This window comes from Xenopus laevis, chromosome 6L (assembly GCF_017654675.1).
Source record: "Xenopus laevis strain J_2021 chromosome 6L, Xenopus_laevis_v10.1, whole genome shotgun sequence".
NCBI lineage: Eukaryota > Metazoa > Chordata > Amphibia > Anura > Pipidae > Xenopus > Xenopus laevis.
The window spans coordinates 67525473-67543996 of NC_054381.1; the positions used below are offsets into that span (position 1 = coordinate 67525473).

General features: G+C 37.9%; 2 protein-coding genes across 2 annotated transcripts; one reads left to right on the top strand and one right to left on the bottom strand.

Annotated features, from left to right (window-relative positions):
- Positions 1 to 10648, top strand: sfrp4.L (secreted frizzled related protein 4 L homeolog). The gene is made up of 7 exons (XM_041566141.1): positions 1 to 250; positions 386 to 1259; positions 3127 to 3207; positions 6028 to 6093; positions 6699 to 6897; positions 8466 to 8529; positions 9996 to 10648. The coding sequence occupies exons 2-7, from the start codon at positions 788 to 790 to the stop codon at positions 10173 to 10175; spliced, it is 1062 nt and encodes a 353-aa protein (XP_041422075.1). The 5' UTR covers positions 1 to 250; positions 386 to 787; the 3' UTR covers positions 10176 to 10648.
- Positions 10649 to 14476: 3828 nt separating this feature from the next.
- On the bottom strand, positions 14477 to 15534 carry gpr141.L (G protein-coupled receptor 141 L homeolog). Its single transcript, XM_018266964.2, has one exon. The coding sequence runs from the start codon at positions 15520 to 15522 to the stop codon at positions 14632 to 14634; it is 891 nt and encodes a 296-aa protein (XP_018122453.1). The 5' UTR covers positions 15523 to 15534; the 3' UTR covers positions 14477 to 14631.
- Between the last annotated feature and the right edge of the window lie 2990 nt (positions 15535 to 18524).

Here is an 18524-nt window from a genome sequence, read left to right on the forward strand (position 1 = left end):
GAATCCGTGGTTATGAGACTGCTATTTACATTTTGCTCCTCAAGCTCACCAATTCCCCATACAGCCCCCTGTATGGGGGCTACCAGACTCAGATGCAGGAGGAAATACCTTCATGAAATAACTACAGTGCCAGCAGGAGACAGAACAGGAACAGGAGGAAAACAAAGAGTTGAAAAAGTATGTACAACCATAAAGAAGCTCAGAAGAGAGAAGCACAGGCAATATGGGTGCGATCTTTCAGCACAGCAGGGTGAGCAAAGTACATGTGTGAGAATACTGATAATGGAATAGTTAGAATTACAAGCGGTTCCAAAGCATAAAGTGAAAGCAATGACATAAACAAGTGAGAAGCATTCAGCCTGACCATTTTTGTTCTTGTTCTCAGGTGAGACCAGAAAAAGAGACGTTACATCGCACCACTGACACTATGAGAGGAGAGAGGCTTTCATTGGACTCTGACTCTGTATAGTAAAATGCAGCAGTACTGCACAGGGAATACATAGAAGAGGGGGTGATGTAACACTCCTGAAGAAAGGGTGGGGGGGATAAAGGAGTTATGCAGCCATGTAAGAAATTGATGCAGCTTACGTCACTTGTGGCTTGGTATAAAAACACTTGTACAATGCCTGAGCTTATCTACTATAGGGTCCATGCAAAAACTTTCTCAAGCTGCTGGAGGCAGAGATTGTGGCAACAGGGAAGGGAAAGACTACCTGCCTAGGTACTCTCTGCACTATCCAACTTTCTCTACACTAACCTGAGGAGGGCAACACTTCTATTTAAAGTTATGGAGCACAAACAAAGGTCCAGATCCTTTTCCATTATCCCTATTCTTGTTGCACTTTTGTGCAGGTGGGTAGAAACAAGAGTTTACTCTGCCCCTTGTGAAACTGTTAGGATACCTATGTGCAGGAGTATGCCCTGGAATATTACCAAGATGCCCAACCACCTCCATCACAGCACTCAGGAGAATGCCATCCTGGCTATTGAACAATACCAGGAGCTTGTGGATATTAAATGCAGCCCTGTGCTTAGTTTCTTCCTGTGTGCCATGTATGCCCCTATCTGTACCCTGGAGTTTCTTCATGACCCTATTAAGCCTTGCAAGTCAGTATGCCAGCGAGCTAAGGATGGCTGTGAACCCATCATGAAGATATATAACCATAGCTGGCCTGAAAACCTATCTTGTGATGATCTTCCAGTGTATGATCGAGGAGTGTGTATCTCCCCTGAAGCCATAGTCACCGATCTCCCTGAAGGTAAGTCCAAGTTGGCTGTGCAACACAACATGATGCTTTTACCATAATCTCACTTTGAGACACAAATGAGCCATGTAACAACAGAGACCTTCATGCATAGTAAAGATAAAGACAGTAATGAATTAATCTGACCTGCTTGCTTTTTAATTAATTTTCCATACTTTTAAAATAATTGATCTGTATTGTAGTAGGAAATTATTTATGATCTGACCCATAGGTTATTACCCCTGCACTATATATAAAAAACATACATTTATATGAATATGTTAATGTTTCAAGTTGGCAGGCCATAACTTATTTTTTATAGAAGTCAGATTTATGGCAGTGACATTACGTTAATGGAACCTGTATTATTTTTTTATAGAAGACACACACTGCACCAGGGCAGAAGGTTTGTATTTTTGCTCACTGATGACTACCTAAAAATTAGCACCACCAATTATTTAAGCTTTCCTTGGACATTAATATTCAGCCAAACCCGACTGTGTAACTTTACAGTGCTAAATAACCAGGGAAACATACAATATTCTAGGTCACAGGTGAAGCATTTTTGACAATTGTGCTCTTTTAATATGCTATTTAAAACTGTATCTTGCAGGTTTGTCTTTTATGGATGCTTTAGTATTTAGGTGAACATTCTCACATGTATCTGATATGTGGAGTATTCCAGTTGTGTAAACCACCAATGAGCTGGTGAATGATATGGGGGAGTGGTGATTACTGGGATGCTGCAATCAACGAAGGGTATCTAAAATAGTTTATCATGTATGCTAATGCGACTGAAGCAGACACCAGGTAGTTACATCATTACATCAAGTTCATCCCCTCCAAATAAACCTTCCCCCTGCACATAAATTGACATACTTATACAGATCTATCGTTACCCTCACATATATAAAATATAAATAATAATATTCATACTAATTGTAGATTTTAGAGTCTCAATACCCTGTAGCTATGTATTGCGTTCAATAATCATCATCTGGTGTCCTTTATAAAATGCAGGATGGACAAAAGTCCATATGCACAAATTATCAAATCACCAGCATAAATGTGCACACAGTTGGAATGTGAGTCTGGGTCAGTAAAGCTACTTGCTGGTTTCTCACTCAGCCATGGGGACTGTATGGACACATCTCATTATGAGACAGCAACCATATGCTTGTCATTACACTTGGGGGTGCCAAAATTTCCAAGGCACCTCCAAGTGATTTTATTAACTTACCCGTAACCCCAGGCCAGTGCTCCTATCAGCAGAAATCTGCACCGGCCCGGAGTTCTTCCAGTGAGCACCACAGAGCAAGCCTCTTCCTGCTTCTTCAGTCTTCTCTCGCCTGCAATAGAGCGAAAAGCCGAACTTCACAGAAAAAAGACGGCTATCACCTTCTACTGCATACGTCTGCCCCTGGAAATATAAAAAACTGAAGAAGAAGGAAGAGTATCTCTATGTGGTGTTCACTGGAAGAACCCCGGGCCGGTGCAGATTTCTGCTAATAGGAACACTGGCCCGGGGTGTCAGGTAAGTAGATATAATCACTTGGGGTGCCCCCAATGTAAATAGCCTTTCCTTCTCCTTTAGAATCCTAAAAATTCAAAATGTTTTTGACATACAATGAGTTAAAGACTGATGTAATGATGTTATTTTAGGATTAATATTTTTCAAGGTGTGTTATTTTTTCAAACTACAGCCAGCACAAACACAGCATCTTAAGAATGATTATTTAACATTGCTGAAAGTATTTATGTTTCGGATGTGGGTGAATCGCCATGTCCAGTTCAAAAGGTGTATTTTAATTCTCCAGTTTCTCCTGGTGTGTTTGGCATGATGTAGTTGTTTTCATTGGCATTTTTTTCTTGTTCTTTTTAGATGTAAAGTGGATGGAGTTTACACAGGATGTCGTAGTCAAAGAAGGGCCAAGAATGAATCACTGCAAAAGTTTAAACATGGGTAAAGTCAGTTTATTACCCCCCTTTTTTTACTTTACTTTTCAATATTATAAACTACTAGCTGGGGTACCCAGCATTGCCTGGCAATTTGACGTTTTATCTCTGAAATTAAAGAATATTTAAAATAAAAGTACTCTGCATTGTGTAAGGTATGGGTGTCTAAAGGGCACTATATTGTGTGTATTTCACCAGCATTAAGCTGGTGAAACCAAAACTCCAGGGAAAACTGTATTGCTCCAGCTAGTAAAGCAGTCTAAAATGTGAACAGGCTGGATTATGGGTCCCTGGAGTGGATGGAAGAAAGCAGGGTGGGCTTCCATCCTATGCTCTATGTAAGATTTTGCAGCTGCCGAAACTAGGTAGCTAGCTAATTCATTAATTAAGGATAGTTAAAAGGAGGTTTGAAGCAACACCTCAGGGCTGCTGCTTCCTGATAGAGATCTTCTGGCGTGAAGGAGGGTGAGGGGCTACATGTTCTTGTGAGCACCAGGGAACAAGAGTGATTCCCCTGAGTTGGAGAGAGCACCAATAGTCTGGAGAGAGAACAAGAGAAACCACTCCCAGGAGACAAGAATGTCTCAAGTGTGCCCAGAGAGGATTCTGGGATTTGTGGTCCGCTGAAAGCCAGTGAGTGCTAAACTCTAACGAGAGTAAAGAGAACACCATTGAGGGTGTGAAGTGGGACTGTTTATGTTATGTGATTTCCCCCATGTGAAGCCAGCGGGCTGAAGAATTGTGTTTATTTGAAAATAAAAGCCAGCAAAGCGGCAATTTAAACTCTACAAGGTGGCGAGTCTCCATTTATGAAATCTGGGCCTTGGGTTTCGCTACCGGAAGCTCACAATTGCAAAACAGTTATTTCCTTTAAATTCGGACAAATGTATACAAATTATTTTTAGTTAAAACTCTTCAACTTGCTATATAATGTTGACCATGGGAAAAAACAGTGGCTCGTGAGCAGCATGTTGCTCCCCAACCCATTGGATGTTGCTTCCAGTGACCTCAAAGCAGGTGCTTATTTTTGAGTTCCTGTCTTGAAGACGAGTTTTAGTTACATAAAAACTGCGTGTACTGCCAACAGAGCCTCCTGTAGGTTGCCAGTCCAAATAGGAACTGCCAATAGCAAATCACAACACATAGTTGGTACCCCTTTTTGCAAGCTTATTTTGCTTTACAACTTCTTTTACATTTGAATGTGACTCATGGCTAAAAAGATTGGGGGCCCTGCTCTGGGCTAATTCCATAAACGGCAACTGAGACTGCCTTTGGTCTCTGTAGATGCACATCAGATGAGATGTTTCATGTACTTTACGGATTTACAACAGTAGCACTGCTGCACAGGTGTGCTGTTTCAACCATGGGAGCAATTTTGGAAGCTCACAGGGGGGGAGATTGGAGTGCTGATTTTTGCTCCTGACGGTACCCCTACCCCATTAATGCATTCTGCTCCCTCTGTTCACAACGTGGTACAGCAGCAGATGCTGATGGTAGTCTGGAACGTGCCTGGCTTTTAAAGGAGTTGTTCACCCAAAGTCCTAAATGGTGGTAGGACTTTGAAAAAGAAGCACTTTTTTCTAAATACAATTAAGTGGCAAAAATGTATAGTTTCCAATTTATTCAAAATTTGTGCTTACCCGATTGCAGGGATCAAAGATCAGCAGTGCCTGTTATGAACCACTGTGAATATTTAGACTGGTGCAGTATATAAAATATGATATTTCTATCTATATTTGTTTTAGAATTTACTTCTCTTTTAAGGTAAGATGTGAGTGGACACTAATTTGTTGTATAATGTATGCTATATGAAATCTTAGTTATCATGCCCCTTTTAATATTTATCATATATATGGTTGATATGTCTGATATGTATATAGTGTATTAGCAACATGCAGCAATGTGCTCCTGTCTGGTAGCTTTCCTGACACCAAAAGGACAGGCACTTTGCCTGTAAGATATCTACACACTCTAAATGGTGCATACATGCTACATTATCTATGTGATTGCAATCTGAATCACTTCATCAAATGTGAAGTCCATGGTACAGTCTCTTTGCTTATGTAACATTACACAATTAGCAGGAAGGTTGGCAGAGAATTGTGTTTATATATTTAGCTCTAAAAGGAAGTTGTTTATTGTACTCAGTGCCAGGCATATAAACTTCCAGCAGCTGGGTGCACACAAAGTGGGGTATTGTAGAAAGTCTGTTTGCAATTAAACAACTTAAAGGGGATTTTCACTCTTAAATTAACTTTTAGTGTGATTTGCAATTGGTTTTCTTGTTTTATTATTTCTTGTTTTTGAGTTATTTAGTGTTTTATCCAGCAGCTCTCCAGTTTGCAGTTTCAGCAATCTGGTTGCTAGGGTCCAAATTACCTTAGCAACCATGCATTAATTTATATAAGAGACTGGAATATGATTAGGAGAGGACCTGAATAGAAAGATGAGTAATAAAAAGCAATGCAATAACAATAAATGTGTAGCCTTACAGAGCATTTGTTTTTATAGAATGGGTCAGTGACCCCCATTTGAAAGCTGGAAAGAGTTGGCAGAAGAATAAAATAATTGAAAAACTATAAGAAAAAATGAAGACCAGTTGAAAAGTTGCTTAGAATTAGCCATTTTATAACATACTAAAGGTTAATGAGGTGAACCACCCATTTAATGAGGGCAATATAACAAGGTAAATCAATATTCCAATGTTACAAAATTCCAATTTGTTATGTTGAGTAATCATGTCACTTTAATATTAAATTGAATTATATTATGTTTCATTTCAAACATTAACTTATAATTAAGCCTATTCTTTTTTTTCTTTTTTTAGATCAATGTAGATGCAAACCAATGAAGCCGTCTCTGACTATGTATTTATCTAAAAATTATAGCTATGGTAAGTAAATTGTTTATACAATAAATTTGCAGATACTTTATTTCTTTTCTCTCTGCCTACAGGCCTATTTAAAATACCTGCTTTGCTTAGTGGTCAGTACTGACCAGCATACTTTATGCATCAATTAACCAATGGGAAAGGGCAAGGAGGGGGTCACCTTAATCCCCATATTAAGAAATGTATGTATGTATGTACAATAATTGCTGATATGTAAGCACCCCCAGTACCCCAGTTAGTGAGCAAATGAAGGAAAATCAAACGGCTTTTGTTAACTTCAACATGTAAAAAGTGAGACATTTGGTGAACATATCCAAATCTTAAACCACTAGCAAATGTTAGTAGTCCATTAGGATTATAAAAAATCCAGACTTCTACTAGGACCCCTGTACTTCTATGCCCCCATCCTCCATATGTCTGCTTGCTCCATAATTATACCCTGATCCCTCTTGTCTTATAAACGGATATCTGTTTTCCAACTGGGAAGATTAAATTGTTCCCTGGCTACCAGTGAACTACATATACACTGTAGGAGAATCCTTCTTTTCTGTCTTTTTCAGATTTTACATTTTGAGTGATCTGGAAATTATTTTGTACTGTTTTTGTAGTAATCCATGCAAGAGTGAAAAGCATCACTAGAAGCAAATGCAATGAAATAACAACAGTGGTTGAGGTTAAAGAGACTCTAAAGTCTTCAACAACAATCCCAAAGTCTCAAGTTCCTCTCATTACTAACTCATCTTGTCAGTGCCCACAGCTGTTACCCAACCAAGATGTACTCATCATGTGCTACCAGTGGCGCTCAAGGTAATCTATGAAGGGTGCAGGAAATGTCAACCATTTTAGTTTAATTTATTTCATTCCATTCATTTTTTTCATAGACTGTGGCCTCAACGCAGGTGCTTATTTTTAATCCCAGGCATGTAGGTATTTTAGATGCATAAAAACCAGGTGTACTACCAAATAAAGCTCACGGTAGGCTGCCAGTCCAAATAGGAGCTACCAAATAGGAATTCACAGCCTTTATTTTGCATCCCCAGGGATGTTTGTGTTGCTCCCCATCTCTTTTTAAATTTGAATGTGGCTCATGGGTAAAAAAATAAGTGACCCTCATATTAGAGCTGGAAAGAGGCAGAAGAAGGCAAATAATTCAGCAGTTTTATACCATAAAAAAGACCAGCTGAAAAGTTGCTAAGAACAAACCATTCTATTACATAGAGACTACCTCTTTAAGTTCTGTTTATTAATAATTAGCCGCAAAACATGGGTGGGTATCATAGAATTAAATGGTTAAAGTGACAAAACTGGCACCGTTTTTACTGGACAATCACCAGATCACTCCTTTATTAGGGAATGTATATCAAATGGGTGCCGCTACATGGGTGCTAAATGAAGGCATCCCACAGTATGCATTGCATTTCTGTGTTATACTGATCTGTCAGATTTTCATATAATCATATGCATACAGTATAGCATACTGACCAGTTAATAAGTAATACAAAAATTTGCAGACAGGAGACTGTATTGGCTTTTTGCAGCAACATGATGTGCATATTCAATCAAATGCTCTGTAAAGCTATACATTTATTGTTATTGCTACTTTTTATTTCTCATCTTTCTAGAAAGGTCCTCTCCTATTAGTATTCCAGTCTCTTCTTCAGCTGCTGAATTAAGAGCTAAATAACTCAAAAACCTTAAATAATAAAATGAAAACCAATGGAAAATAGTCTCAGAATATCACTCTCTATATCGAACTAAAAGTTAACTCAAAGGTGAACAACCCCTTTAATGAACTCACTGTAGTCAGTAATTTGTAATTCATTTCCAAAAATTAGCTAATCAAATATTGAAGACTGTTAGCAGTCACTGGGGAGATCTGTGACCTCATAAAAGCATGAGGCCATGGGTCTATTGCTGTTATAAATGTTATGGAACTCATTTACATTTTAGTAGAAGGTATATTATCCTTTATAATCTACAGGGGTAATTTGCTATAGCCCAGTCTGGCAGCTGTTTCCATCTTGAAGCAGAAAAAAAGTGTGACGTACAGACTGCAGCATGAGGGGGAGCAGGCCAGCCCTGTCCTTACAATAGACACTGGGCATAATGCCATAATTTATTATGGCAAAATATCACTTGGGTAAAAAGAAATTATGACTTTTTTGCACAACTTTTTTTAAGATAAGGAAATTAAGTAGTCAGTATTACAGCATAATCATTTATGTGATATATATATATATATATATATATATATATATATATATATATATAGCATATAAGTCATGATTATGCTGTAATACTGACTACTTCTTGAATTCAGATGTATAAGACAGATTTTGCTGTATAACTGTCAGTGACATTTTATTTAATCTTAGGATGATGCTCCTTGATGGCTGTTTGGTGGAAAAATGGAAAGACCAGTTGAATAAAAGGTTCAAGGTAAAATAAACTATATTGTAACGCTACAGAGCTGCAAAACATATATAACTCATAGTGATCACTTGCTCCATATTCTTATAGATAATAATCTACAATATGCTCGTCAATGATTAGTAAACTGATGACTTGATCTTATAATTGATAACTGCTTGCAGTTATTTTAAAAAAAAGGGACTTGGTTTTTTTAGTGGTGAACACAAAATTTTTACAAATTACACCTATATTGGAGCTCCATATATATTTTATCTGGTTTACATTACATAGTTACATAGTAACATAGTTACATAGTTAAATTGGGTTGAAAAAAGACAAAGTCCATCAAGTTCAACCCCTCCAAATGAAAACCCAGCATCCATACACACACCCCTCCCCACTTTTAATTAAAATTCTATATACCCATACCTATACTAACTATGAGTTTAGTATCACAATAGCCTTTGATATTATGTCTGTCCAAAAAATCATCCAAGCCATTCTTAAATTAGAAATGATGTGATGAATATTTCTAAAAGTTATTCCCCAGATGGATAGTATAATGTGGGCAGCAAATCACATCTCTGCCCTGGAAAATATGGCAGTTCCCTCTCGGGTCCAATGAACTGCTAGCTTCCTCTCCTACAAATGAGTATTGGCTGGCAACCTGCTATATTCAATTTTGAATGCAGATGCCTCTCCTGAGCAGCCAAGCAGAAGTATAATGGGTGGCCAGGCAGTAAGGACAAGGCCCCACAGTCTGTTGATCCCTAACTTGCAAGTCTCAATGGCAAGTGAGTTAGGGGATGGAGAGGGGGTAAGAGTGGGAAACCTACATAACTCCTGTACCTCATGAATGCAGCAATGACTAACCCCGGCACTGAGGCATCTAGACTTCTGTGGTCCAAAATCGAGTGCAGAGAAGTGCAGCAAATCAGGGCCATAGGAAGACCAAATGCAAATGGCAAAACAATCTGTATGTGGTAATTAGTATTTGTGATTTTTTCACACTGCTGTATATTTTTCTTTTATTATTATGTCTAATTGTCCAAGTGTCTTCCATGTTTCAAGGCACAGGTACTATTGTGACTCCTGAACACCCTTGTTGTGAAGACTCTGAAGTGTCAATTTCAAAATATTGACTTAAATGCCAGTTTAGAAACATTGACATCCAAATAATTATAACAACCTAAACTGCATTCAGATTATATTTAACAAATGTAGCAGTTCATCGCTTGCCTCCTGGAGGTGCTTGAAGGTTGTAACCAATAACATTTGTCCTGGTTGTAAATTCATACACCTGTGAGTGATAGATATTGACACAGTTTCATTTCAGAGATCGGCAGCACCTCATGAGCAGTTTATTTTTCCACTTGACTCCTCTCATTGATATACATTTCCTTCCTATGTCAGAATGGTGTTCAGTATCATCAATCTGAGTTCTTGACATTTTCATCAAGTTAAAAGTAACATATGCCTGACTTCTTTTTAAGAGGTGGGAAGAAACATTACAAGAAAAGAAGGCAAGAAACACCCAAGAGAAGATAATGAACACAAGCCGCTCAGGACGCAGTGGTGTGCCAAAGATAACCCCAAAGAATTCAGGCACTGCTTCTGGGAAACAAAAGAAGAACATTAAAACCAAGAAGGATCAAAAAGATAAGCGAGTCTGAGTTCAGAAGTATATCAAATTAAAGACATTATTGTGTTTGCATGAAGGTCACCAGCTGGCCTTAGTGGCATAACATTAGACTCACCAAAAAATGACCTTTTTTGGCTGCACTTTACTGCGTAATGTTTGCTTGTTTGTTGTCTTTGACCATTGCAAATCAAAGATTCCAGATTTGCACAGAACCATTGCAGTGTTATCATGATTAAATCAATTCACTGCATTTGATCTCTTGCACATTTATCAGCTGAAGTTAAAGTGTGTCAGTATGTAATGTTGTGTATGTTTTTAATTATATATCATAAGGCTTTAGCATAGGCATAACAGCATAAGTATTTGTTTTATTGTTGTACTTCAGGCTGGATACTGTTGTTTAAGGATTATGCAATATGGTTAATTAACGTTGCTGCTAGAAGAAAGTCCATGTTCTTATATACCTGTATTGGTGCATTAAAATACATATTCCTGTTGCTTTAACTTGCGTGCATTGACAAATTCAAAGAAGGCAAAACCAAAAAAGTCAAATATAAATTCATTTAAACTAAACTGTATTTTATTTACATGAACATGAAAGGAAGAAATAACAAGGAAGACAAAAAAGAGAAACCAAGATTTTTAAATAGATCTGTGCCCCAAATGGCATCAAAGTTAGCTGGGAAACCCCTGGTAATGTAAACCAATTTCCTTTAGGTAAAACCTCATTAATTATTTATATACAGTAGAACCCCCATTTTACATCCCCTGATTTAAAGTTTTCCCTCATTTTACATTGTTGTTTAATGGTCCCACCTATATATTATGCATAATAAATTTCCCTGATTTTACACTTTACATTCTTTTCTGGTCCAGAAACCAGAAAAATAATCCAGAAACCCAATGATTGGCTGAAGTAGATTTCCAATGTAGCAAGATAGCTTTTTTTTTTTTTGTTAAACATAGAATAACAGTTGCAAATAACATGAACAATTATAAGGTGACAGCCCAACGTCACACACAAAAGGCACAGTCTGGGAGAGAGGATGTTGGGAAATGGCAGGGTTACATTAATGTACTGCAACACTGTGGTTCACAACCACAGAAAACATAGAGAAAGGAACCCATGACTAAAATGCATACCATCCATGTTGTACAATCTGTGTAGCATTTGTCAGGAGAAGGTTAATTGTTGGCACTGCCAAATGAACAAAAAATGTTTTCTGTCACAGGACACATGCATTAAAAAATGCAGAATCCTGCATTGAAATCTGTTTTTAAAAAAAGCTACCATCTACCATTTGGGTTGCTACCTTTTTGGAAAAAAAATTACCGGCCAAGGTGGGGGTGGGCCCACGAGGGGGAGGAATGTGACGTAAATGGGCAGAACCTTGATGTCACAGGGGCAGGATCATGTCGTTGAGGGGGCGGGCCAAGTTGAGGAATGTGGAATAGGTAAGTATTGTAGCTATAAAGGGCCAAGCTGGACCAGAGGCAGGCTGGGAGCAGTTTGACTGGTGATCACAAATTTACCAGCAGCTACATTGCCAGTAACGTTGTAATACCGGCCCCGGTCTTGGCTGGTGCCAGGTGGCAACCCTATCTACCAACTTATGGAAGAAAGTGTAAATATAATCAACTGAAACTTCTGAGATGAAATAATGAAAAGTAGACTTTGTGATGAAGGGTCATTTAGTAGTTAAAAAAAACTGTTAAGGCAACAAACTATGGTTAAGATGATTGCTTGAAACAAAGAGTAAACTCCTGGAGAATGGAAAAAGACATTGTGGACTGATAAATACAAGTTTACAATTTTAAGATCATCAAGTTTTTGTACATCATCGACCACATAATAGAACGAGTTGTTTGAAAGCAACCATAGCACATAAGGGAGGCAGCATTATGGTCTGAGTGGTTTGTTGACTCTAGTGATGGGGATGTGTATAGAGTGACTGGAATTGTAAATGAAATGAGCTAATTCTGTATTCTTCAGCACCATCCTTATCTTCTGAAAAGAGTTATTGGGCAGCCCTGTGATATAAGAGGATAATGATTATAGCTCTGTTGGAACTATTTAAACAAAAAGAAGGAAAGTGTTAAATTCAATCACCTGACCTTTACCTCACTGAGCTTATTTGGGATGAAATGTATAGAAAGGTCAAGGGTAAATGGCTAAATAGTGTCTCTTATTTGTGGGCACTACTGTAGCAATATTGGAGTTAACTTAAAGAAAAAATTGTATTGTATTTTTCAGAAAATAATTTCCATTTTTGAAAAGAGGGAATGATAAGCGCCTATACTATAATAAAACATGAAAGAAACTTTTGACTGGCAGTGTACTCTCTCTGTTTTCATGGCCCAGCTCAGCATCAATAGGAAGGGCAGAAGATTTTGCTGGTCATGTACAACAGCAAGTGCATTGTGCTCTGCAATGTTGGATATAATTTGTACTGTTTTTTTAAGCACAATGCATTGTTTTTCCCATAAATTTACCAGTAACAGTGCCGGCAAACAGATTTGTAGCCACTGTAATTGTGAAATGTGAGCAACTGCATGCACATTATAAGGAATCAGATGCAAGTTGTAGTAACATTTTTTGAAATGCCATTGGAGAATGATGCAGCCCACCGTGAGAACCCTGAAATGATTGTTATGTTCAGAGTAGCAGTTTCCTTGGAGCTACTGCCACAAATGAAACTAAGGAAAAATACAGGAGGGCAGGTCCAGGGTTGGAGGGGTTTGCAAAGTTCACCAGGGCTGCTACCCCAGGGGCCCCCACACCCCCTGTGGGACCCCAGCACCTTTCCAATCAACCCACCGCTGGCCCATCCCCCCTTGCACACCTTATACTTATTTTTGCTATGATATAGTGCTGCCTCCGCAGCACTATAGCGACTGCGGAGGCAGTTGGGGATCGGCTCTAGGTCGACAAGGCCCGCCGAGTTTTTTCCTGGGGTCCTGTCAGCCCAGTCCCACTGGGCAGGTGTAACTGGAACTTTGCCAGTGAACAGCAGCATTGCATATTAGTTGTGCTATCTGGGAGCAGACATAAGATAAACAAATATGCCCAAACTACTGCTATTCAGTTTCTAAATCCCATACCCCAGTACCCTACCCCAATAATATTTTTAACTAGGGGCAGTTAATAAATGTCCAACAGTAACATTTAAGTAAAAATCTATATTTCTGAAAATCTACCTCATGCCTATTTAAAGTGATACTGACACTAACTTCTTTTTAAAATATGAATGTACACTTAAAGTTACCTATAGGTCATGTTGATAATTTTTTTGCTGAAAGGTTTGTTATCTAAGTTATTTTTTAGTTGAAGTTTTTTAACCTGACTGTTTTGCCAACCTGACTCTCCTATCTCAGCCTGTCAGTTAAACTTTCTAATGCTAACGGACTCCTGCTGCACAAATATGGCAGCCCCCTCACACAGGAACATGGGGCATCAGACAGGTAATGTAAAAGCATTGTGCAAATACTTTATGGCAAAGTTATAAGTAGCTTTCAAAGGCAATATTATGATGAAAAAGAATTTAATTTCTGGTGTCAGTATCTCATTATAGATAGGGATTAGTGAGAGTTGCAGAAATGCCAACCAGATCTGAAGGTATCCAAGAGCATCTTGGCCTCACCTTCCATTGTCATACTCCGCCCTGTCTTCTACCTTTTTCCTGCTCCACTGCTTTGGATGGATATCAGAGGGCTTCAGGCAGGGGCATAACTATAGAGGGAGCAGACCCTGCAGCTGGGGGGCCCAGAAGGCATAGGGGGCCACATAAGGCCCAAATAATGAGCAATATCAACATTTATTGATAAACCAGGGCAATCTCTAGATATGTTGGGGGCCCTAAAATTAATTTGCTGCGGGGCCCAGTAACATCTAGTTACGCCACTGGTTTCAGATGAAAAATATATGCATTTAAATGGAGCAGGTAAATTAGGAGATTCGGGAGCAAATTACTGACAGCACGTGACGTAGTGGTCACCCACACAAGGGGGGTTTAAAGGAATACAAGGAGACTCCTAAAATACAAATTTGGGGTTGACAAGTGCTTGTGGTGTGGCATTGTCACACAAACACAAAACGAGTACAGTGAATAATCACAAAGAGTTTAATACTTTATGAGAGATAGATTATGAAAGATTATGAGACATATATATATATTATTAAAAAAAGGAATAAAAAGATTATGAGAAATTATACATATAAACATCACATACTCTATGTTTAGGTAATATACAATACTATAGGGTCTAACATTGTTAAATAAAAATGTACTGTGTATCTTGTGAAATATTTGACTTCCTTCTTTGACACCATGATTTCATTGTATTAATATTTTATTGTGTTGTTTAGTATACATCATACTGATAAGCTGAGCATTAAATTATTATTAGGAGAATTGCATATCCATGTATTCAACTTTGTCTTTGTATGCTTAGCATTCACTATGAGTCTCAAGAGAGTAGAAAAAAAATCATCGAACAAAAAATAAAGTGCACCCTTTCCGGAGACCACTTTGCAGTGCAAAAGCTAGGAGATCCAAGCTACTGAGCGCTGTTATACTCAGGCAAATTTCATTGTACATAAAGCAGTCATCTACGTGGTCAAGGTAAAATATTCTGAACATGTGATAAGGGAAAAAACAAATGATCATTACCAAAATAAAGAACAAACTTTTAAGCTGAACCCAGAAAACTTGTTGGTTAGAAACTTTGCTCTGTAGGTTTTTTACAACTTTTACAATTATGAAGATCTGAACACCAAAGAGAGAACAGACCACTGTCAAAATAACTGCAATAACAACATAGTTTAATATACGTACAATATTTGTAATTTCTGTATGGAAGTGGAAACACTCCCTCTTGTTGCTTCCTGTAGTTTCAATATTGCCATAAAAATACAGGAATGGAGGCAAGAAAATAAGAAGAATGACCACCCACACAAAGGCACTGGCCACTACAGAATGGAGTTTTCTGTAGAATTCAATCTTGTCCTTTTGTTTAAAGAAGCTAATATTTCGGATGATCAACAATGTCACGTAAAATGCAAAGGAAACATATATATGGATGTGTATCATTGCACTGACCAGCCTGCAGAATGCAGGTCCAAACTGCCATTCCCTGCGAACATAGTAAGCAATGCGGAATGGAACAGTCATTAGAAATATGCTGTGTCCTATCATCAGGTTGATGACTGCTGTCATTGTCAGCGTTCGTGTATTCGTTCTGCATAAGAGGAAAAGCATCATAACAATTCCGGTCAAACCACCGATCAAAATCACTGTGTAGCTTGCAGTGAGCACAGTGTAACAAACATCTTCATCGATAAAACAAAACGTTTTGTTGGTTTGGTTCTGCGCCCCCATAATATTTTTCAGGATTGCCTAAAAAAGAAAATGAATGTGCATAACTATAAATTAAGCCGAAACACAATTATTACAAACATTTATGTTAAATATTCTTGCCTGCTGCTACAAGGACAAGATTTATTTCAGGTAAGTATTTCTTGCTGTTTAAAATGACGTATACAATAGTCCTATGGAGTAACCAGATATTCAGGACCTAAGCTAGGAGACATTGGGCAAACCAATATACTGTTAATTGTATTCTTTTTCTGTAAAGAGATGAATTTATAATAGTGCAGTTACTTTTTTTGAAAGTGATCATTATATCACAAAGCCCTTTTTTTCTCTTTTACTTTAGTGTAGCACCCTAAAGCACAATTCATCGCACTCCTATAATGGACTGCAACAAAATGCACCTTGCTCTATATTCTGCATACATAAAGGGCAGGAGGTGATTTGCATATGGACATCTCCTGGAATGCATACTATTCAGACTGTACCAGCTGGGGTGTACTGAGGGAACTCAATGCACTAAAGAGCCATGTTTATAATTCCTGCTTAGAGCAGATATTAATTACAGGGTTTTCTTGTCCCTTTGTGAGCTGCATGCTGCATCTTACAATTTGAGGCTTTCATAAAGCAGGACAAGTATAGCTAGCATCTGTTCATAAGGTAATTTGAGCTATTAATGCTAGGCCAGGTGGGAGTTGTGTGAAACAAATAAGACTTATTGCAGCCATATTATTGTCTTGCTTGTCGATCACGATTTTGAAAGAATTGTTTAGTATAAATATAAAAACTGGATAAATACTGTAGATAGAATGTGCATAATAAAAAATGTTTTAAATGCAGTAAGTTAGCCAAATTCTAATGTATAAAGGCTGGAGTGACTGGATGTGTAACATAATAGCCAGAACACTAATTCCCCCATTGCAGCTCTTTTGGTTTCCACTGATTGGTTACCAGGCAGTAACCAATTAGTGACTTGACGAGGGGGGGGGCACAAGGGTCATCATCTGTTGCTTTTGAATCTGACCTGAATGCTAAGGATCAATTGCAAACTCACTGAACAGTTATGTCCCATGTGACCCTCCTTAAAGTTGCTGACTAAGTTGTTTTATGTTCTGTTATGTTAGACATCTGCTCACTCGAGATAGATTACTATATTAGAAAAAAAATTATTTTGCTATTATCTATTTACCCAGTTTTCCTTTAAAGGGGTTGTACACCTTTAAATTAACTTTTCGTATGATGTAGAGAGTGATATTCTGAGACACTTTGTAATCGGTTTTCATTTTTTATTATTTGTGGGTTTTGAGTTGTTTAGTTTTTTTTATTCAGCAGCTCTTCAGTTTGCTATTTAAGCAATCTGATTGCTAGGGTCCAAATTACCCTAGCAACCATGCATTGATTTAAATCTATGGAGAGGCCTGAATAGAAAGATGACTAATAAAAAGTAGCAATAACAATACATTTATAGCCTTACAGAGCATTTGTTTGTGATTGGGGTCAGTGACCCCCATTTGAAAGCTGGAATGAGTCAGCAAACAGTTAAAAAGGCTTTAAAAAATAAATGATGAAAACCAATTGAAAAGTTGCTTAGAATTTGCCATTCTATAACATACAATGGGGGTTATGTAATAAAAGGCACTAAGTTTGCCCAGGTGCAGTAACCCATAGCAACCAATCAGCAGGAAGCATTTACTCATCACCTGTTCAAAAGCAAACGTCTTATAGGTTGCTTTGGGTTACTGCTCCTGGGCAAGCTTAGTGCCTTTTATTACATGTGGGGGTAAATGTTATCTGAACGGTGAACCATCCCTTTAATGCACAGATAATATGTTCTTTTGAAGAGAGTTATTATGAAACCATCTGTGGCTAGAGGGAGATGGAGACATGTCCCTTTCATAATCTGAAGATAGTCATGTCTACATCCTACTTCCCGAAATGTCAAGGTACTGTACATCTGACAAGTTTTGAGGTATATTAACTGTTTGAGTTCTGTAACCAAAGGACCAATCATATTGCATATCTGTGTTTCTGTGGCCAGAGAAAGAGAAATACAACTTCTAAAACTTCTATAAGAAACACTTGGTAGCAATAATCTGCAAGGACAAAAAGCATGCTCCCCATTCCCATGCAAAAGCATAAAAGGGAAATGTGAAATAACTAATTACTAATTTCCTTAACTAATTAAGCAAACAAGAGCATCATCCCACAGACGTATGTATCCAGAAACAAGGGTTTGCTACTGACCACCAGAGGCTCTTGAGCTGGAAAACAGGCACTAGATGCATAAGTGGTGGAAAAATTAACTTTTTTGCTTGTTACATAATAAATAATTATAATAAAGTTCAGGGTAAACCTGCTTTAAACTTCGGTCTGGTGCTCCCTGCTCCATTGCTCTGGATGGATATCAGAAGACTTTGGGGGACAAATCTATGCATTTCAGCGAACACGGTAACTTAGGTTACGGGAGCAAATTACTGATAGTAAGTGACGTATTTTATGGAAGACAAAGAGGCTAAAACAACAACATAAAAAAAAAATAGGGCTCAGTTAGAGTAACTGATTTTAATAAACAAGCGAAAGAAATTCCAATGTTTCGATCAAATCTTCCTCAGGGAAAAAAACAAGAGTGTAAGCAGTGCAAACCCTTAAGAACCCTCCCCCATGCAAAACATGGTACCAAAAACAGGAATCCAATTAATTACCAATGAAACCAAAAGTGGGTGTAAAAAACAAAGGAAAACCAGCCTAACAAAAAATAGTAAAACTAAATGTTAACTTATAGCAATACCTGTATGTGGAAAATCATTAAAATCAAGCTGCTGTTGTGGGATTAATCATAACAAAATACAATAAAACAAAGTAGTAAATCCAGTTCCTTGGAGATAACCAAAGACCCAAGTGAGGCATATAAGATTAACTTGGTTGAGGATTGTTGCCCAGGCACTGGGTCGAAAATGACAAAAATTAATAAACAAGAAAAGGCAGAAGGGTCTTATCCGGAACCTATAACT